General features: G+C 44.2%; 1 protein-coding gene across 5 annotated transcripts in view; it reads left to right on the top strand.

Annotated features, from left to right (window-relative positions):
• Positions 1-18,332, top strand: part of tle2a (TLE family member 2, transcriptional corepressor a) — a 35,124-nt gene that overhangs the window by 10,064 nt on the left and 6,728 nt on the right. Inside the window, exons 2-9 of one of the 5 annotated variants that reach the window (XM_034530947.1) lie at positions 1,099-1,262; positions 10,392-10,455; positions 13,052-13,096; positions 15,169-15,231; positions 15,512-15,553; positions 16,154-16,367; positions 16,696-16,712; positions 17,718-17,813. In XM_034530947.1, the coding sequence (XP_034386838.1) occupies positions 1,099-1,262; positions 10,392-10,455; positions 13,052-13,096; positions 15,169-15,231; positions 15,512-15,553; positions 16,154-16,367; positions 16,696-16,712; positions 17,718-17,813 (705 nt within the window). Of the gene's footprint in view, positions 1-1,080; positions 1,263-10,204; positions 10,290-10,391; positions 10,456-13,051; positions 13,097-15,168; positions 15,232-15,511; positions 15,587-16,153; positions 16,368-16,695; positions 16,713-17,717; positions 17,814-18,332 lie in introns of those variants that run through there. The other 4 variants (XM_034530944.1, XM_034530946.1, XM_034530943.1 and 1 more) reach the window with 4 other exon arrangements.

Genomic DNA, 18,332 nt, shown 5'->3' with positions numbered 1-18,332 from the left:
CATTAAGCTCTATTATAAGCGCTATTATAAAAAGCATCCAGAAATTCAAAAAACCTTTACAGGGTTATTCTTTGAACTTTTTTAATATAAAATCTGCTCTGCTATTTAAGTTTTTGTTTTATCAGATCTAGCTATTGTATTTGGCAAAGAATATGTCCTCCCACAATGTTCTCTTTCTTTACACCTCTCACTCAATAAGGCTCTCTAATAAACTAACAGCCAAATTAAAAGTAGTCTGGGCTTTTCTGAAAATGACAGTATGTGGCTATCACTTAACCCTCACTGTCGTACTTGACCAACGTGCAGCTTGTGAACCGGCTGTCTCAGGCCCCTGTTGGCCCAATAGACTGACAGACGTACAGCCCCCACCACCATGCCAGTCCAGCCCTCTGCCCCCTTTTGTCTGCCTGTCCCGCAGCATTACCCCTATGGTTGTAGTCTCCTAATTGCTCTGAACCCTGCAGAGATGGGAGACTAAGTACCAGCTTGGGAGGGGTTTTCAGTTATGATGCCCCACCCCCCCTCCCCCCCCCCCCCCCCCCCCCCCCCCCCCCTCATTGCTCTATTTCTTTCTTTTCTTCTACTCAGACTCGCAATTAAACAAAGTGTGCTCATTTGGATAAGAAGCTGCACCTCTCCACCCTCCCATCCGTCTGAGGCACCCATTCACATCTGGCTCTGCTGGCGGCTCTGTAATAGGCAGCCTCTCACAATAGTTAGACACAGACGTACTGGTGTGCATGTACAGATAGGGTGCTCATGTGGAGCTTCGCTTCCTGTAGTTGTGTTCTTCTGTAAAGGCAGCTCTAGTTGGAAGAAGGTTTTCTTTAACCGTATGAAATGAGTCGTATTACTACCGTATAATGTTAAAATAAATGTAATATGCCCTGCTATTTTATTTTATTTTATTATATTGTATATATTGTAAACATGTTTGCTGCTGCAACAAAGAAATGTCACCCTGGGGATGAATAAAGTACATCTAATTGACAAAGGGATGTGGACACCTTTTTTTAAAAATGATTAAAAATGTTATTGAAACTATTCTCTACTAGTAAATCTGTTATTAAAATCTTTAAGTTGGCCTTCTTCTCTCAGGCACCGCTTCAGCCACCCCCGGGGTCCTCGGCCTCAGTGGTGGCGGCAGCAGCAGCGGCAGCCGCAGCGGCCTCGGGGACACCCCAGTCGCTAAAGCTAACCTACCCGGAGACTTTGGACCGCATCAAGGAGGAGTTCCAGTTCCTCCAGACCCAGTACCACAGGTGAGTGTTGGAGAGAAACATCAACACAAACACTGTCCTCCCAGTCACTGGGCATTTTACACAAAGACCCTCAGTGTTTAAAGAAACGCAAGGGGCTGCAGGTACAGCTTTGATGATTAAATATGATCCAGGAAGGCAAGTTTGGGGGAAAGATCCACGGGTCAGACAACAAAAGCCTGCACAATGGTTTAGAATTCTCTAAAGTTATCACAGTGACAATCATTTTATATTTATAGAATTATTACAAAGTAATCTGCCAGGAATGTACACTTGCATGTACTTGATTGACCAAAGTAGTGTTTTGCCAGATGACTTGTATCTGTGTACCTGCACAGACCCACTATGCGATAATGCAAACTATGTGATGTTTTGACTAACTTTCTTGGCACAGTTTCCTGGCTCATTGTGCTGTTTTTTTTTTCCCACTCTGGAAAGACGTACGCATACATATGCTTACAGCTAGGGTTGGTAGTCTTCTTCAAAAACATTTTTCTTTATATTTGATAAAATTGTCATTACAGCAATTAATTAAGCAAATGTTCTGACAAGCAAACCAAAATTATCCCATATCCGCGGCTGTTTCAGGACTGTAATAAGCCGGTCCAATCATTGAATTTGGCCCGACAGTAATTTTTTAACAGCCTACCTGCCTGAGCACGAACAAGCCATGTTTGCTGTTTATGTTTGTAATTATATTTTTGGGGGGCTTTGGAGGGAGGCTTGAAGAGTGTTTGGCAATTTGGCGACATCCTCTGTAGATGTGGGACTTTTGAAGCTAGTGCTGCTAACTACCTTCATTGAAAATTAGTATGCAACACTGTACTGGTTTTTTTGTGTGGAAAAACTTAAACGTAGTGTGCTTTTGCTAATTTCTCAACATCACCCACCCGAGCTTTAAGTGTGAAGGCTGCTCTTTTTTGCATTACTGTATGGTGGGTTGAATGTGCAAGAATGTGCCCAGAATGCCTTTGAATGTGGGATTTGGAGCTGGCTGTAGAGGCCAACCCTTTTTCTTTTTTCCTCTCTGTTCTCGTGGCACAATTTCACAGCCCCCCACCCACACACACACACACACACACACACACTCACCCACTCACCCCCCACTCTCCTCCTCTCATCCTGCTTTGATTTAGCCGGCCAGAATATGCCCTCCCTCCCTTTCTGTCCCACTTCAAACTTCTTTTGTACGCTGCCCCTGGCCAGAGCCCCTCTAACCCCTGGGGCTACTACTGCTTCCCTGTACACACACAGATGCCTGTGTTTGTGTTGCGTGTGCGTGTGCGTGTGTGTGTGTGTGTGTGTGTGTGTCTTTTATCCTTCTGTCCGTTCTGCTCGTCACAAGCTCAAAACTCAGTCAGACCAACACTGAGCCTAGAATGCCTGAATCCACACCATCGACCCCCGAATAGGACTGAAAGATGAGACCTGAAATCTGAAGGATATATTGCAAGCTTTACTTGAATGATGAGTATTTTAAAATAATTCATATTACCGTTATCATCAAGGCTCACTTCTAATATGTTTCACCGGTTCATCGCTTTAAGTACTTCATTGAACATTTCAATATGAGTTATCATATGAGCAATCCAGTCCCGATTCTTCTATTTGGATATGAAAACATTTTGACTACAAATTACCAAAATGATCTGAGGAAGACCATTGTTGTCAAGTCCTTTTTATGATAAAAGAAGTGTGAAGGAGACTGCAGTGTGTGGGTGTTCTTAAAGTTTTCTCCATAACACAACTGCTAGATCAGCTCCCACATATTTGCACTTTGCCAGCTCAACACTAGAGGCTGTGCTGCATATCTTTTTATCTTGGGATCCTTTTTTATCTCCGTTTGGTCATCTTGATGTACATTTTAATTAGTGTCTGTGTTGGAGAAAGTCTTGTGTGCTCGGCGAATCAGATCCAAGGTCATCACCCTGCAACCATTTCTTTTTTTTTAAGCAGGAAAATAAATATTGAGCAGCACTGATCTAAACAAATCAATTATTTCAGAGTAATTCCTGAATATGTCAGTTAAGACGGTGTGATCCACAACTTTGGGTTGGGGAAGTCAATTTTTAATTCAACAACCGATTCCTTTTGATCCGTTAAATATGACCAAGACATTGTGTGTGTTTTTAATGTGTATTTTAATGATGACGCATAAGACTTAAATATGACCCGATAGTGCAGCCTGCTATGCTAACGTCGCGTTGTCGCACCCCGCTATTACACCTGCTTGCGTATGAATTGTAAACCAAAGTGACAGTTGCATGAGCAGCACTATGGACAGCGTGCAGCTCGGGGGACATTTTGTTCTACTCCCTCACACATCTACTGCTTGATAATGGCCAACATGCACTGAAAAATACCCAATATTTTTACCCACCTGCAATTTGAGGAAAAACCTCACACAAAAAAGATATTTAATGATATGATTGTGGCCCACTTACTTACCAGGAGAAAGCACTTCTGATGGAAAGTCGGTAGGCAGTTTTATATTGATTCTTTGTGATGTATGTGGGATTTTAATAAATCTGCCATTCACAGGTCTGCTTGGCTGATAACCCAGGTTTGTTCCGACTTATTGTTGACTTATTGGTGACGAAGTTCTGAATGAATGCTGTTGAGGCCTTTTTGTGAAAGAGGGAAGGGCCACCAAAACCTCCATCGCCCCGGGGACTACAGTAAGGTGCGCCTGGGTGTGATCTGCTCTCCTGGCAGCCGTTCAACGTGACACTGCGTGTTACTAAACACCTGGAGCTTCGCCCTCTTGCCAAGCTCTGGTACTGAGAAGGAGGATAAACAATAAATGAGTGATGAGATTAAGAACACGATTGGGAGCAAGAGCTGTCTTGTGATTCCATCTGCATCTTCCAGCTTTGATACCGCAGCGAGCTGTTTAGCAGGCCTGGATCAGGTTCCCAGGAAAGCTTTGTTCAAACCTTTCTACACGCTTCTCCGCAGTCTGCAGGCTGTTCTGACGCAAATCGTAGCAGATTAATACATTGTAACCAATAGTGCTGTGAACCTTAGCGGAAAAGAATAGCAAAAACTATTGGAAAAGTTTGTGGATGAAGCTGTTCATGGGAATTATGATTTTCTTTTTTATTTATCATAAACCTGTGTTTGCCCCAGAGCTTTTCTTTGGCAATAATCTAAAATCCAATGTGGAAATCCCGTTGTTTTTTGTCGAGGGAAGTTTCGGGGTTATCCCAAAAATATGCGTGATCCCTGCAGCCGCCTTTTCCCAGTCCTAGGCTGATCTAATTTTAAATGCATTTCCGTGCTTGGAGCTGAAATATGGATGGAAATTAATATATTACTTTACCTAACTTTTACTTAAGCCTTTTGTGTTGGCGTGTGAAAAAAATCACCACGGAGCCCTGTCATGCATGTCAGTCTCTTGAGCCAGATGCTACTTTCGGGTCATAAAAAACCCACCATTATGTTGTAAAATAAGGAGTTGCCCCTTCACATCACAAGCGGCACCGTAAACCCACTTGACTCTTTCCATGAGGTGTAACTCTTAAGCGTCTGTTATACTCCCAGCAGCACGCGTACGCGGACAGCTGTTGAAGCCATTGATGTGTCGTCGTGGTTCTGTTTAAACTGTCCACTTGAAGGACGCGCTGCACTCGATTGCTAAACTACCACTTGTTGCGTAGTAATTGCCGTTGTGCGCCTGTCCACACAGAGACTACATGTCAGGTGTAAACACAGATCCACATGATTCTCCATCTGATTGCATGCTTCCCCTTCATGTAATCGGACCCACCCGTACACTACAGAAAACACAGAGCCAGACGCCAACACACTGACCCATTCAGGCAGACTCCCAAATCTGATGCGCGTGCATTAACACACTTCCACATGTACGGTCGTCCCCAATTATCTCCACTGGCAAATAGAAGTTGTCTAGGGCGTAGTTGTGGATTTTGTCTGCAGCGAAGGTGGCTGGATTCTGATAGATGTTGGATTAGACGGAAGGAAATCGACGGAGGGAAGGGATTAGTGCTGATGAGGTGTGTGTGTTTGTGTTTGTGTTTGTGTGTGTGTGTGTGTGTGTGTGTGTGTGTGTGTGTGATGAAGGGATGAGAGATCACTAAGGATGCTAAAGAAAGAGAAGGGTTAATTAATTAAAGGGTCATTGGGGGGTCAGCTACTCTGTTTTTTGCTGTGTGTGTCTGTGTTAACTCTAAACAGGCTGTAATCAGCAGACTGAGGGGAGATGGGAGGAGCTGCAGACATGGCTCTCATTACTGTAATTCTCTTTCTATAAACACACACGCACATACACACAGGTTGCTCTGTGTGTGGTCTGTACTTGCCGCTAACGTGCTGCCACTCAGCACTTACGAGCCCCTCTACTCATCTCTCCCCAAATACTACCCAGCTATAGGAACTGCCACACAGTCTGAGTGTGTTTGGGTCATCTTTAAAATATTTGTGCTACATTTTACTAAAAGAATACGTTTAGATGGTCTGGTATGATGTAGTACATATTGAGCTTCTCTGACCTCATTCATAAAACAACTGCTGCCACAAGTTGAGCTTGTTCACAATAGCGCTGAAACAATTTGTCAGTTAATCGAAAATGATGGTTATCAGTCAAACGTTGGCTGGTCCCAGTGTGTGGTGAGCTTCTCTGGTTGATATTGGTTGTCTTTGCGTTTTTAGGCTGCTGGTTGGACAAAAAGCAAATGATTTTAAGTCACATGGGACTTTGAGAAATTGTAATGGTCACTTTTCATTATAGGTACTTAACAACAATAATAATTAGTTGAGCTGAACAGATAACCGATAGTGCTGTATCTGTATAGCACTTGTTCGCCAAGACGACGACGATGACGGGCCTCAGACTGCAGAACAGTCTGATGCTTGGTCGCAGCGTGTCGGGATTAACGAGGATCGGAAGGTTTCGTGCTCTGAGATTGTTGCCTGGAAATGTTTCGATATTGAAAAAGATGATGTTTGATCAGGATGTATGATTTTGCTGTGAAATGTAGCATTGAAACAATTGGTCCACTTTAATAGATTTGTAAATGAATTGACACATTTGTTCCTTTTTATAACATTTCTCATTGAATATCTTTGGGTTTTGAACTGTTGACTAAGACAAAAAAAACATGTCCCTTTGGGCTCTGTGAGCTTTTTATTTGTATTTTTCACTATTTTCTGACATTTTATAGACCACAGTACTGATAGATGAATCTAAGAACAGATATGAATGAATGAATTTGTCAACAAGACTGAAGATTTGACCAAGTATCTTTCAGTACTTAGATACTCGGTGCTACGTTAACTTAAACTGGTTAGTAAAAAAACAGCAATGCAAAGGCCTCTAAGTTTACAAGACTTGTGTAGTAACACACAAGCAAACATTTATAAAGCTAGAACCAAGGCATTATGGGCCAAATATTTTTATGTATAATTAATTGATTATGAAATATGATATATCTATCACTCGACTAACGGTCAAGGCTTTGTGCCTCGCCCATGACTATAAAATGTTCACATCATTGAATAACAGTGTAAAGAGGACACATTTCTTTTAGATGCGCAGTTAGCTAGTGGAATACTTTGTTTTCCTTGTTTAACTCAACTTGAGCTGATCATTTTTCAGAAGAAAAAAAGTATTTTTTTATATTTTATCAGCTCGCACCAACTGATTTAATGATTCTGTTTCTGCAGCCCTGCTCACGCTGATCAATGTTCTCTACTTGAATTATAGTTATATGAGCACATCAATTCCTTAAAATAATCAATGAGGGAATAGTGAAATTAAAAGTATTGTTGAGCAAAACAAACACTGGACAGGAGTTGACATTTTTACAATACCCAGTAGCCTGTTTCAAACATGGAGAGTAAAAATGCAGTCTGCACATTTGCAGGGTCTTAATTAGATGCGTGTGTGTGTGTGTGTGTGTGTGTGTGTGTGTGTGTGTGTGTGTGTGTGTGTGTGTGTGTGTGTGTGTGTGTGTGTGTGTGTGTGTGTGTGTGTGTGTGTGTGTGTGTGTGTGTGTGTGTGTGTGTGTGTGTGTGTGTGTGTGTGTGTGTGTGTGTGTGCAAACTATGTGTGCTCACTCGTGCGTTTTGTTTCTGTGTGCCTACATGCCTGCAGTATAATGCTGCAAGTATGTTTGTTTAGTGTGTGTGTGTGTGTTCAGTAGCAGTGCAGCACTGACAGAGCTGTCTGAAGGCTGGCAGGCTGCAGATTTGTAGCGCATTCGGCTGATCATCTTATCTCCTGTCACCGCCAGTGAAAGATTGGAGGAACCGAGCCCACCGTGGCACATGCACAGTAATATCTCCTTTTTTCTCGCTCGCTCACTCTCTCACTCTCTCGCTCACTCTCACTCAATCTTGTTTTTTTTTCTCTGCGTTGCTGTGTCTTTCTCTCCATCCTCCAAACCCTCTCTCTCAGTAAATGGGGCTGAGCCAAAGACTAATTATTAAAGGCAATCATTTCGACATGAAATACTCTCTTCCTGCTCGCTGCTCTCCTCCCCTCTCTCTCATTTTCTTCCCCCCTCTTTTATGCTCCTACAGAGTCACATAATCACACATGCACGCATGCACGCACGCACGCACGCACGCACAGAGCTAAAATTAGTTGATTGGTGGATCTACAGGAAATGATCAACAATATATGATGTATTTTGTGGCCATTTTATGGCGTTTTTAGATTGGGAAGAGTAAAGAGAAATGAGGGAGAGAGCTGGGGAACGACATGTGACAAAGGCCCTGCACAGAATTGAACTGTCGGGACAATTTTGACAAATTTTAACGTCATCCATTGGTTGACATGTTTTTCTTTTTTGGTAACCAATGAATGGAAGTTATCATATTTGGAATGTGGAGAAGTGACGTAGTGATGCTGGATTCGGCTCTGGTAGTGGCAGCGACCTGTCAATCACAGTAAGCCCGCCCTAAAGCGTACTCCGCTTTATGGTCTATATTACTCTAAACGGGACCATAATGTACTTAATGAACATCTGTATTGAAGAAGACTTGAAACTAGCCATTGAGACCATAAACTCATGTTCACAATGTTTACTGAAGTAATAAATCAAGTGAGAAGTAGAGTCATTTTGCTCATACACTTCCATACAATCTAACGTCTTTTTGCAATCGGAGGACTCGCCCTCTGCTGGTCAGTAGAAAGACTGCAAGATTTAAGACATTTTCGCATTGGCTTCGGTTGCCGCCTGCTCAAATGTGAAGATTTTATGTTTCTCTGCGTTTTATATGAACTAAATCTTGGGCTTTTTGGACTGTCATGGGCTTTGGAAAATGTTTGTCTTTTCTTCTTTTGCGAGAACTCAACCAAAAACCAATAATAAACAAATTAATTGCAAATGAAAGCAATCTTGAATCCAGATCTAATCACATCAGGAATTCTACAACAATCTCACTGCCGATCAATAACTGTTCATGTGTTATTTTTGTGCGTCTAGTGTGTCTAGCTCTGCGTCTCCAAGCTCATCCCAAGTTGGTCGTAATGAACACACTAGCAGTCGTGCGCACAAACACAGACACACACACACACACACACACACACACACACACACACACACACACACACAGTCACATTAGTCCCCAGCCCAGCTGTGAGTGGCTTCTGCAGAGGCAATTCCACTGTAATAAAATCTGTAGGGTTGGGGGGGGGGGGTTAATCCTCACTACCCCACTCGCCCACCACCTCCACCACCCTCTCCCACTCTTCGTCGTGCTTCTCGCTCACCTCCCTCGTCCCTCTTCCCCTCAACTGACTGGCAATGATAAATGAGTCAATTATGTGTGTGTGTGTGTGTGTGTGTGTGCGCACGCCACGCTGGAGAAGGGGAGCGGATGGGGCCGTTATTACCTGTTGCGGCTGGGGGTAATGTTGCGGTATTAATCATATTCTAATTTTCCTCCGCCAAACGACTCCCTCGACCCACCGCCAACTTCCCACCTCACCACAACCCCCCCCCCCCCCATCCATCCATCTATCTGCTGCCCGCAAACAAGTTGGCGTAAACTGCCGACGGCCTAACATATTCCACCTCTCTTGGGAGGGAAGGGAGGGGGAGTCGGAGGAGATATGGAGAGGGACAGAGAGAGAGAGAGAGAGAGAGAGAGAGAGTTGGTTGCAGAGTAACAAGTGACGTGTTCGTGCGCTTGGACCTGATATACGCACGTGCGCACATCGGCGTTATCCAGTTTTAGAGGACACTAGAGACTAGTTTGGGTGCGGGGGGAGACGGGCAGACACAGAGGATAGATAGAAATATGGGACACATGGGAGCGGTGTTTTGCTGCTATCACTTCAGAGGCGTGTGTGTGTGTGTGTGTGTGTGTGTGTGTGTGTGTGTGTGTGTGTGTGTGTGTGTGTGTGTGTGTGTGTGTGTGTGTGTGTGTGTGTGTGTGTGTGTGTGTGTGTGTGTGTGTGTGTGTGTGTGTGTGTGTGTGTGTGTGTGTGTGTGTGTGTGTGTGTGTGTGTGTGTGTGTGTGTGTGTGTGTGTGTGTGTGTGTGTGTGTTTCCGTGTTTCCACAACAGGCCTTGCTGTGGTGGCCTGACATGCTCACAGACGGAGCAACAGACACGGCCACGTCCTGAACAGGAGAAGTGATTGTTAAAACAGGGGGAAAAAAGGCCGATTTATTACACGTCCTGACAGAACTGGCACTTTTGACCCACTTAAAGCTGAAGCTTTGACTCCGGTGAAACTTGGCAGACTGTGCAGTCGAAGGTGAAAGAAGGGGGCACGGTCGGACAGACAGAGAGACAGAAGGGACTGACTGATAATTGGGGAAGCAACAAAATGAGGATGAGTGGAGGGCACAGGGATAGATTGAGAATTATCCAGAGAGAGCGAGAGACACCTTGGATGTGCCTGCCTGCAGTCTTGGCTGGGTTTCAGGCTCCAAGCGTGACTTCGTCTATTTCTGCTCTGCTCTGAGGTGATAATGGGCTGTCAGCACTCCAGTCACCCTGCTCCCTCCTCCCCCCACTGAGTGAGAGAGAAAGAGAAAAAGAGAGGGAGTGAACGCGTAGGGAGTAATTTGTTGTCATGTTGCTAATTGCACTGTTCCTTTTACTTGGGACAAATAAAAACTCATCATTTCTGGGTTTTTTTCACTCTTCCGTTGCAGTTTGAAACTGGAATGTGAGAAACTGGCCACAGAGAAGACGGAGATCCAGAGGCACTACGTTATGGTGAGACACACACACACACGCACACTGAGGCCATGTCTCTCCACAACACTTGTGGTGCCAAGTCCACTGAATCCCTTTCATCTGTTAACAGCTGCCAAACAACACCCACCAAAAACCACACAAGACCACACACGCACACACACACATTTTAGGTCTTAAGCATAAGCGGCACTCGCACGGGCAGGAAAATCTTGTGCTTGTTTTTGCAGGCGTTTCTTTTTTGTGTGATATGTGAACTCCTGGGCTACACTGCTGATGTGTGTCTACATCTGTCAACAGCTCTTTATATACGGTCTACGGTATAGTATCAAAGTCCTTAGTGCTGAAAGGTGGCATCCAATGCCTGGTCTCATTCAAGCTCTTTTTATTCTTTGATTACACGGTACGAGTGTCAAAGGTTTTATTGGTTAATGCAGACAATGATTGAGTAATTGAGAGGGTGAATTGATGTTGTAGCCCTTTACTCTACCCGCTGAGCTATTGCTGTGTCATTGGCTGTGTCATTCCCTCCCACACTTCTCTCTGTTAGAGGTAAGTTTGATCACATGGTTTGTTCTCTGACACACACACACACACACACACACACACACACACACACACACACACACACACACACACACACACACACACACACTGCTTAATTAATTTGCCCACTCATTTAAGATATTCCTTTTAAAGTGTTAAGCTTTTGCATCTCAGGGTGGAGGGGAGGGGAGTGGAGTGGCGTAGGGGTATCTGGCACCATGCAAAGACCAGGTCTCCTTTCCTGGCTGATGATTTGGGTTTGGATGTTGCTAAGCAACAGGCAAAACTTGGCACACCAACTGCCAAGCAGAGCCGCCAGCTGCCAGGAAAGGCGTCTTTTATGGTGGCACACACAGAAACAGGAATTCACACACACAGGCACACGCACACACACACACACGCACGCACTAGGGAAACGGGCGCACAAAGCACATAGATACACAGTTGCGTGCTTGTGCTACAAACATGCGCACCTGCGCGCACACACATGCACGTGCCAGAAAAGATGTCTGGAGAGAGAGGACCCCTGCCATCTCCTCTCCCATCCTGCCAGCCTGTTTTGGCTGCCTGGCTGCCAATCTCCTCTCTCCACAACCAGCCACGCTGAAAAGCAAATGTCAGCCTGTCACTTTGGAGGCATCTGACTTTAAAATGCTCTCCTTTTTTCGTCCATCTCTGAAGGTAGAGAGAGAGAGAGAGAGAGAGTGAGGGAAAGAGAGACCCTCACCTGTCTCTCTTTCTCTCTCTCTGTGGCATTCATCTCCTCCTGCACTCCTCCCAGCTCCTTGCACTTTTGGGTGAAAGCCAGGGTCAAATAGCTCACATTAGACGTGATTATTGCAATAGTCTGTCATCTTCCTCTGCCCGCCGACAATTTCCCTGCCTCGCTTCGGGTTTCTGGCTTCCGTAACGTGCCTCAGGGTCATTTAAGTGCCATTGACTTTCAGCAGAGTCGAGGTGAAATTAGTGGCATTGTGCTGTTAGGGACATATGTGCACTTCAGAGTGCATGTGCGAGGGCTGGCATCATCTGAAGCCACGAGCCAGAAAAAAAAAATTTGTGAGTGGTTCTGGCCTCACACTGTTGAATTTATTTTTGTAACAACAACGACTGCATTGCCAATTTATGCAAGTATAACATCGCACATGAGATAAGGCAGACATTTTGAGCTGGTAACTCGTCGTCGTCCCAACTCTTAAGTGGTGTCGATAGCGTGGCTGACGGCGACTCATTTGCTATCATCGTTGTCATTTTTTTTTTTTTTCAATCCCCCCCTAAAGATTATCTTAGTCGGTACTCTGAGGACGTCCACGTTTTAAAAGCGGGTCACAAATGTAGTTCCATTTCTGAAGAAGACAGTCGTTTCCTAAAACAGCTGGGTACTGCAGTATTTTGAAAACTTTTAATAAAAAAAGATATAAATTGTGTATTTGTTGGGGACTACTTTCAGCCACGGATTAACACATCTTTTGTGTGCCAGTGAGTATTCACGCCAACATGTTTGTGTATGGGGGATTGACTGTAGGATTAATTTATTGTTGGTTGGAGGCTTTTCGTGGGATTTGTTTCCAATAAGACTAAAATAAAATATCACCAGACTTTTTCTGTGTTCTGTTCGGTTATCATCATTTATATCACTTTTGTATTTGTATCTTTGTGCGGATAAAATAAAACCATAAAAGCCAAACAATGCCGGGATACAAATATGAATCCAGATGAAAAATAATGTGCCGTAGGGTGGGGTAGTGATTTTACCTTTTTTTTTAAAATATATATTTTTTTTTATAAAGATTTCAATTTTATCTAGAAGACGTGTTTCCAGACGTTGTCATAACTTATGTTTAATGTACAGTGTGTATCGAGTTTGGTTTAATAATGCATTGCCTTTCTTTGGTTTTATTCCCATGAAGTCTGCATTCCTCATTCAACCTTTCAAAATGATGATGCCTACTATGTGTTGCGGAATACAAAAATATTCCTTCATGTACTCCACACATGAAAGTTTGTGCACGTCAGTCATCTCTGATTCTTTCTGATCAGGTATGTTAACTGATGTTCTCCTGTGTTTCAGTATTATGAGATGTCCTACGGCCTTAACATTGAAATGCACAAGCAGGTGAGTGAGCCCTTTCTGCCTCTCGGTATGTCTCATTTCCTCCTTCCTCATTCTCCTAAAGCTTGCATTATTCTGTAGGATTTTTATCTCTGCCTTTTGCCTTCAAGCAACTCCATTCTGAGTAACTCGTATTTTTCAAGAAAGTCTGTCTCTCTCTCTCTCTCTCTTTCTGTCTCTTTGTATTTCTATGTCTCTCTACCACTGTAATGCCAATCCTCTCTCTGATGGACCTATATATTGCGGCGTTATGCTGTGGAGGCGTTAATAGGATCCACAAACAGAATTAATTTCTCCCCTCAGACAGACGGATGAGAATACTCTGCCCTTCCCTGAGCCTCCAGAACAGCCTCCCCTCTCACCCGTCATAAATCCCTGTCTGTTACTGCCTCATCCATCCATCCATCCATCAACACTCCTGTCCAGCTTCTTCATCCTATATCCCTCTTTTCTCCTTTCCCTTCAATTGCTGTCTTATTTTGTCTTTATTTTTTTATGCTCCTCTCTCTTAATCTCCATTTCTTCACCATTGATTTCTCTTTCTCTCTTTTTCTTCTTCTTTCCACCTCCAGTCTCATCAGACATACAGTCCATGCTGAATTTCACTTTAAATCAGGTCACTGCCTTCCTGCCGTCTACTTTCTTTTTTTCCTCTCTCACTCCGTTCATTTCACCGTCTCAATCGCTTTGCTTTTGTCATACCGCCACTCCATCCCCTCACCCCACCCCCAATCTTGATTTTCCTACCCGGCCTTCCTTCTGTTTCTTCTTTCTCTATCTATTTCTCCTCTCTCTCTCTCTCGCACATCCTTCGTTCATTGGCTGTCATTTCCTCAACCCAATCTACCCTTTTCCTCCTCTTTTCATTTCCACTCTCCCATTTTGTCCTCCCCTCTTTATCCTTTTTCTCTCGATTGCTCATATTCTCTCTCTCTCTCTCTCTCTCTCTCTCTCTCTCTCTCTCTCTCTCTCTCTCTCTCTCTCTCTCTGTCTCCTGAAGATGTCATTTAGTAGTTGGAGTTCTCTAACAAGAAATCATTGTGTCTCCCTTGGGGTGGGGGGTGATGGATTTAGAGGATGGGGGAGGGGGAGCACGCTGCTTGGCTGAAAAATGGAGAGTGGAGGGAGGGAGAGATGTGTGCAAGCAAGAGGAATGAGAGGGAGAAAAAGGAGGGGTGGAAGTTCAGTCCGGCATCAATAAATCACTTAAGAGAGAGAATGAGACGGGGGGGGGGGGGGGAAGAGAGAGAGAGAGAGAGTGTGTGTGTGTGTGTGTGTGTGTGTGTGTCACACGCACACACATTTTCACATGTGCTAGTACACACGCACGCACACACGCACACACAGAGACAGAGCCATGCAGAGTCTAGCTGTCAACAAGAAAAACAGCCTGCGGCCATAATGATGTTGTCATGATCTCTGCATGCATATCATTACTAGACCTAACGGCCTTGTTGGGCCTGCCGCTAAGTGTGTGTGTGTGTGTGTGTGTGTGTGTGTGTGAGAGACATCACAGCGTTTGTAACACTGATTACTGCATTAATACTGGGAAGGGAGAAATGGAACGAGGGGTGGATGGAAAGAGCGATAAATGGAGTGTGATGGGAAAAAAAGATGGAAAGAAAGATTGGGGGGGGGGGAGTTTGCTGTGGGCTGTGTAGTAGAGCAGATCGAGACAGACACACAACCACAGCAAGAATCACTGACCCCCAGCAGGAAACACACACACACACACACACACTCTCTTTCAAGCATGCAAAATGCAGACACGCATACACACAGACACACAGACATGCAAGGGCACATGAGAAACACGTGCACACACACACAAGAAACCCCCCCCACACACACACACACACACACGTACACACACACACATACACACACACTGTGTGGGCTGGCTGAGGCCGCAGCAGATGCTGTCCATGAATATTTTAGCCAATCTCCCTGGCAGAGTTTCCATTTGCATGGACCAAATGTAAGCAGCTGAAATATTTACTGTGTGTGTGTGTGTGTGTGTGTGTGTTTGTGTGTTCATCAAAGCAACAGTATCTTTTTTTCCCTTCCCTTTCCAGACGGAAATTGCCAAGCGGTTGAACGTGATCTGTGCTCAGCTCATCCCATTTCTGTCACAGGAGGTGGGACACACACTGCACTGTTTCAGCTCTCTCCTGTCTGTCAGCAGCCCACGCAGACGGCGTGCACATGCATACACACAATAACTATCAACTCACACGCGGCGCTGCAGAAGGACAAAACTTCAAAGCGCATTTCTCGATCGCCAAATGGTTGCATGCTTACACAGGGAGACAAAAAAAATCTGTATTTAGTTCTACTTGTTCCGACAAAACACAAAACTCATTAATTTAGAGAGAGAAAGTGCATCTGCCCTCACTGACCTCTTGATTTGTTCCACAGCACCAACAACAAGTGGTCCAGGCCATGGAGCGCGCCAAACAGGTGACCATGGGGGAGCTAAATGCTTCGATAGGGGTACGTGGGCTCCCCCCTCTGCCTCATAGCGTGTGTACAATATCCTCCCATTTATTAATTTGTCCTCCTTTTACTTTTATTGAGGCAACATTTGCCCACTCTAAATTATACACATTCATTTCATAAAGATGGATGACTATTTGGAAATATCAAGAATTGGTTTTAAGTGCATTTTTCTATTTTATCTTTTACTCAAGTGGCCTTACCAGCTACCTGAACAGCAATCAATGACGGGTTCCTATCCAAGGTCCCAAATTATTTTCCGAATGTTAAACGCAAATATGATTGCTAAAGAATTGGCTTTAAATAACTTTTCAGTTTTAGTTCTTTTTCATCTTATTTCCCACCACGCTGATTAGGCTACAAGGACTCCCGTCCTAAAGAGCCACTACCTTGACCTCCGCATTTGTCCCCTCGTACACATCGCAGCACTTAGTTCCCTCTTTCTTCTTCCTCTTGATCACTTCCCGTTGAGCCACTTCCGCCATTGCTTGTAAATGACCCAAATCTCTCTTTCTTCTGTCTCCTCTCTCTTCGCGTTACTTCTTCTATTCTTCCTCTCTGCAGCAGCAGCTTCAGGCCCAGCACCTCTCCCAGCATGCCCAGGGTTTGCCAATGGGCCCACACCCATCGGGACTGTCCCACCCCGGCCTGGCGCTCGGCGGAGGGTCCAGCCTGCTGGCCTTGTCCGGGGCTCTGGGGGCCCAGTTGGCTGCTAAGGATGAGAGGGCTCACCTCGAGGCAGCAGCCGCAGCCGCTGCAGCCGCAGAGCACCACAGAGGTGCAACACTTTAAATTGATGCCTGTTCACTTTTCTTTTCTTTTATGTGTTCCTCAGAGCACAAAGTGTAACACGCGAGATGAGTTTAGGGCCTGGACTACAGCTGGATTCTTATAAATGAAAGTGTCTCTTCGGTGTGGGTGGAGTAAACACCGAAGCTTGGCTTGATGGTTGCCGATAATAACACTCCACTTTGTTTCCCACTGAGTCGTCATCAGCTGTAGAGTGACGTAAAGTGTTAATGTTGCAATTGTGTGTCCTTATCTGCATTTGCTGTCCTGTGGCCTGGTACCTGGACGTGTTTGGTGCTCATGCTTGGAATGATCAGACCGCGAAGCAGGACCAGTGAGTACAAATTACTACACGATCACTAATATCAAATGCACTCGCACTTGTTCCCGCGTTTGTTAAGCAATTGTTGATGATGTCGGCAAATTCTGTGTTTTTACATGGATACCCTCATCTCTAAAAGTTTGTGTTCAAAGGCTATAAAAACTACTCCAGATAACAAGTGAGAAACATTTTTTTTGTTACGGCTAATGTTAAAGGACCATAATATTGTGTGAGCTACCTGAAGTGCCACTTGTATATAAAATAGAAATTATCCAAAAGAAGTATTTTAACCCAATATCTTTTTCATTGTGCATGTATTTATTCCATTAATGTTATAGTACTCTTGTCTGTTGACGCATCTGAATTCTTTTGCATGCTGTATTTTCACTATACTTAGTACTATACCAGGTTGTTAAGATATGAGTCTTAATATACAGCCTTCCCTTTTGGGATATTTGGGTTTTGCTTGTTTTTGCAAATCCCTTATTTTACAAAACATGCTTTTAACGAGTAACACGTAAACATGAATACATACACATTCAGCTTTCTTTAGCTTTCACACACGAGTGCACTGATCCTGAACTTAGATCTCAACATCGCGTCAATACCACTGTAAAATTGTGACGACACCGGTTTAGAAAACTGTGCACGAGTGCCACAATGCACTCCGACTGCTCCGCGGCCCTTTTCTGCTGCCTTTAAAGAACACTTTTAAGCATTCCCTTTCTTCCTCTCACTCCTACAGTGAGCTGGCCGATCGATGTGGGCTGATATTCTTTCACATTCATCTCCACAGCCTGCGAGCCCGACATGATTTATGCAGTCCCTCTCGCCTCATTATCACCCTCTTCCTCCCTCTCTGCCCTCACTCCTTTTTTTTTTTTTTTTTTTTTCACTCCTTCCGTCCTTCCTTCTCCTCGTTGTGCCCCCTATGAACTCGCCCCCCTTTCTCGTTGCCTCACTACGTTGCAATCTTCTTTTTTCTTCTCCCCTCCCCTCCCCTCCCTCTCTCTGCAGAGCTCTCTGTCCAATGGGGATAAGGGTCGCGCAGCAGACTACCTCAGCAACGGCAAGAAGAGGAAAGCTGATGAGAAGGAGTTCATGACCGACTATGTGAGGCACTTTAATAAAACTGTTAAATGTTTAAATGACTGAAGCAAAGTAGCTAGTTCCTCGCCAGATAAGACCAGTGGAGTCTGTATTGTGGATTTTGGAGGCCTGCTCTCTTTTCTTTTTTTTAGACAGTAATTATAATATTCACACACTCCCTACTGTGCTGTCATTACTGTATTATTGGTGTTTTTTGTGGGAAAACAGATACATTAAGGTATGCTAGGGATTATGCTATTGTGAGATAAAAGAATCTTGGCTAGTTATTCTATTATTAGTATTAAAAAAACAAAACAGAAGTGCCTCAGAGGATTTCACCTTTCCAAGTTACACATCTAGAACTAATTAATTACATTGTGCACTGTCCATTGCAATATTTTCCAACCGTCTCGGGCAACAAAGTGTTCAGATGAGATATTTAATTTTCCTCTTTCTGCAGTTTAACAAATGAAAACTCTTGAGACAAAATATTTTTATAAACATTTTTCAAGTGCGTTACACACAACCACACACACACACACA

Source organism: Cyclopterus lumpus, chromosome 4 (assembly GCF_009769545.1).
Source record: "Cyclopterus lumpus isolate fCycLum1 chromosome 4, fCycLum1.pri, whole genome shotgun sequence".
Taxonomy (NCBI): Eukaryota; Metazoa; Chordata; class Actinopteri; order Perciformes; family Cyclopteridae; genus Cyclopterus; species Cyclopterus lumpus.
This window is presented reverse-complemented; position numbering and strand designations above follow the sequence as displayed.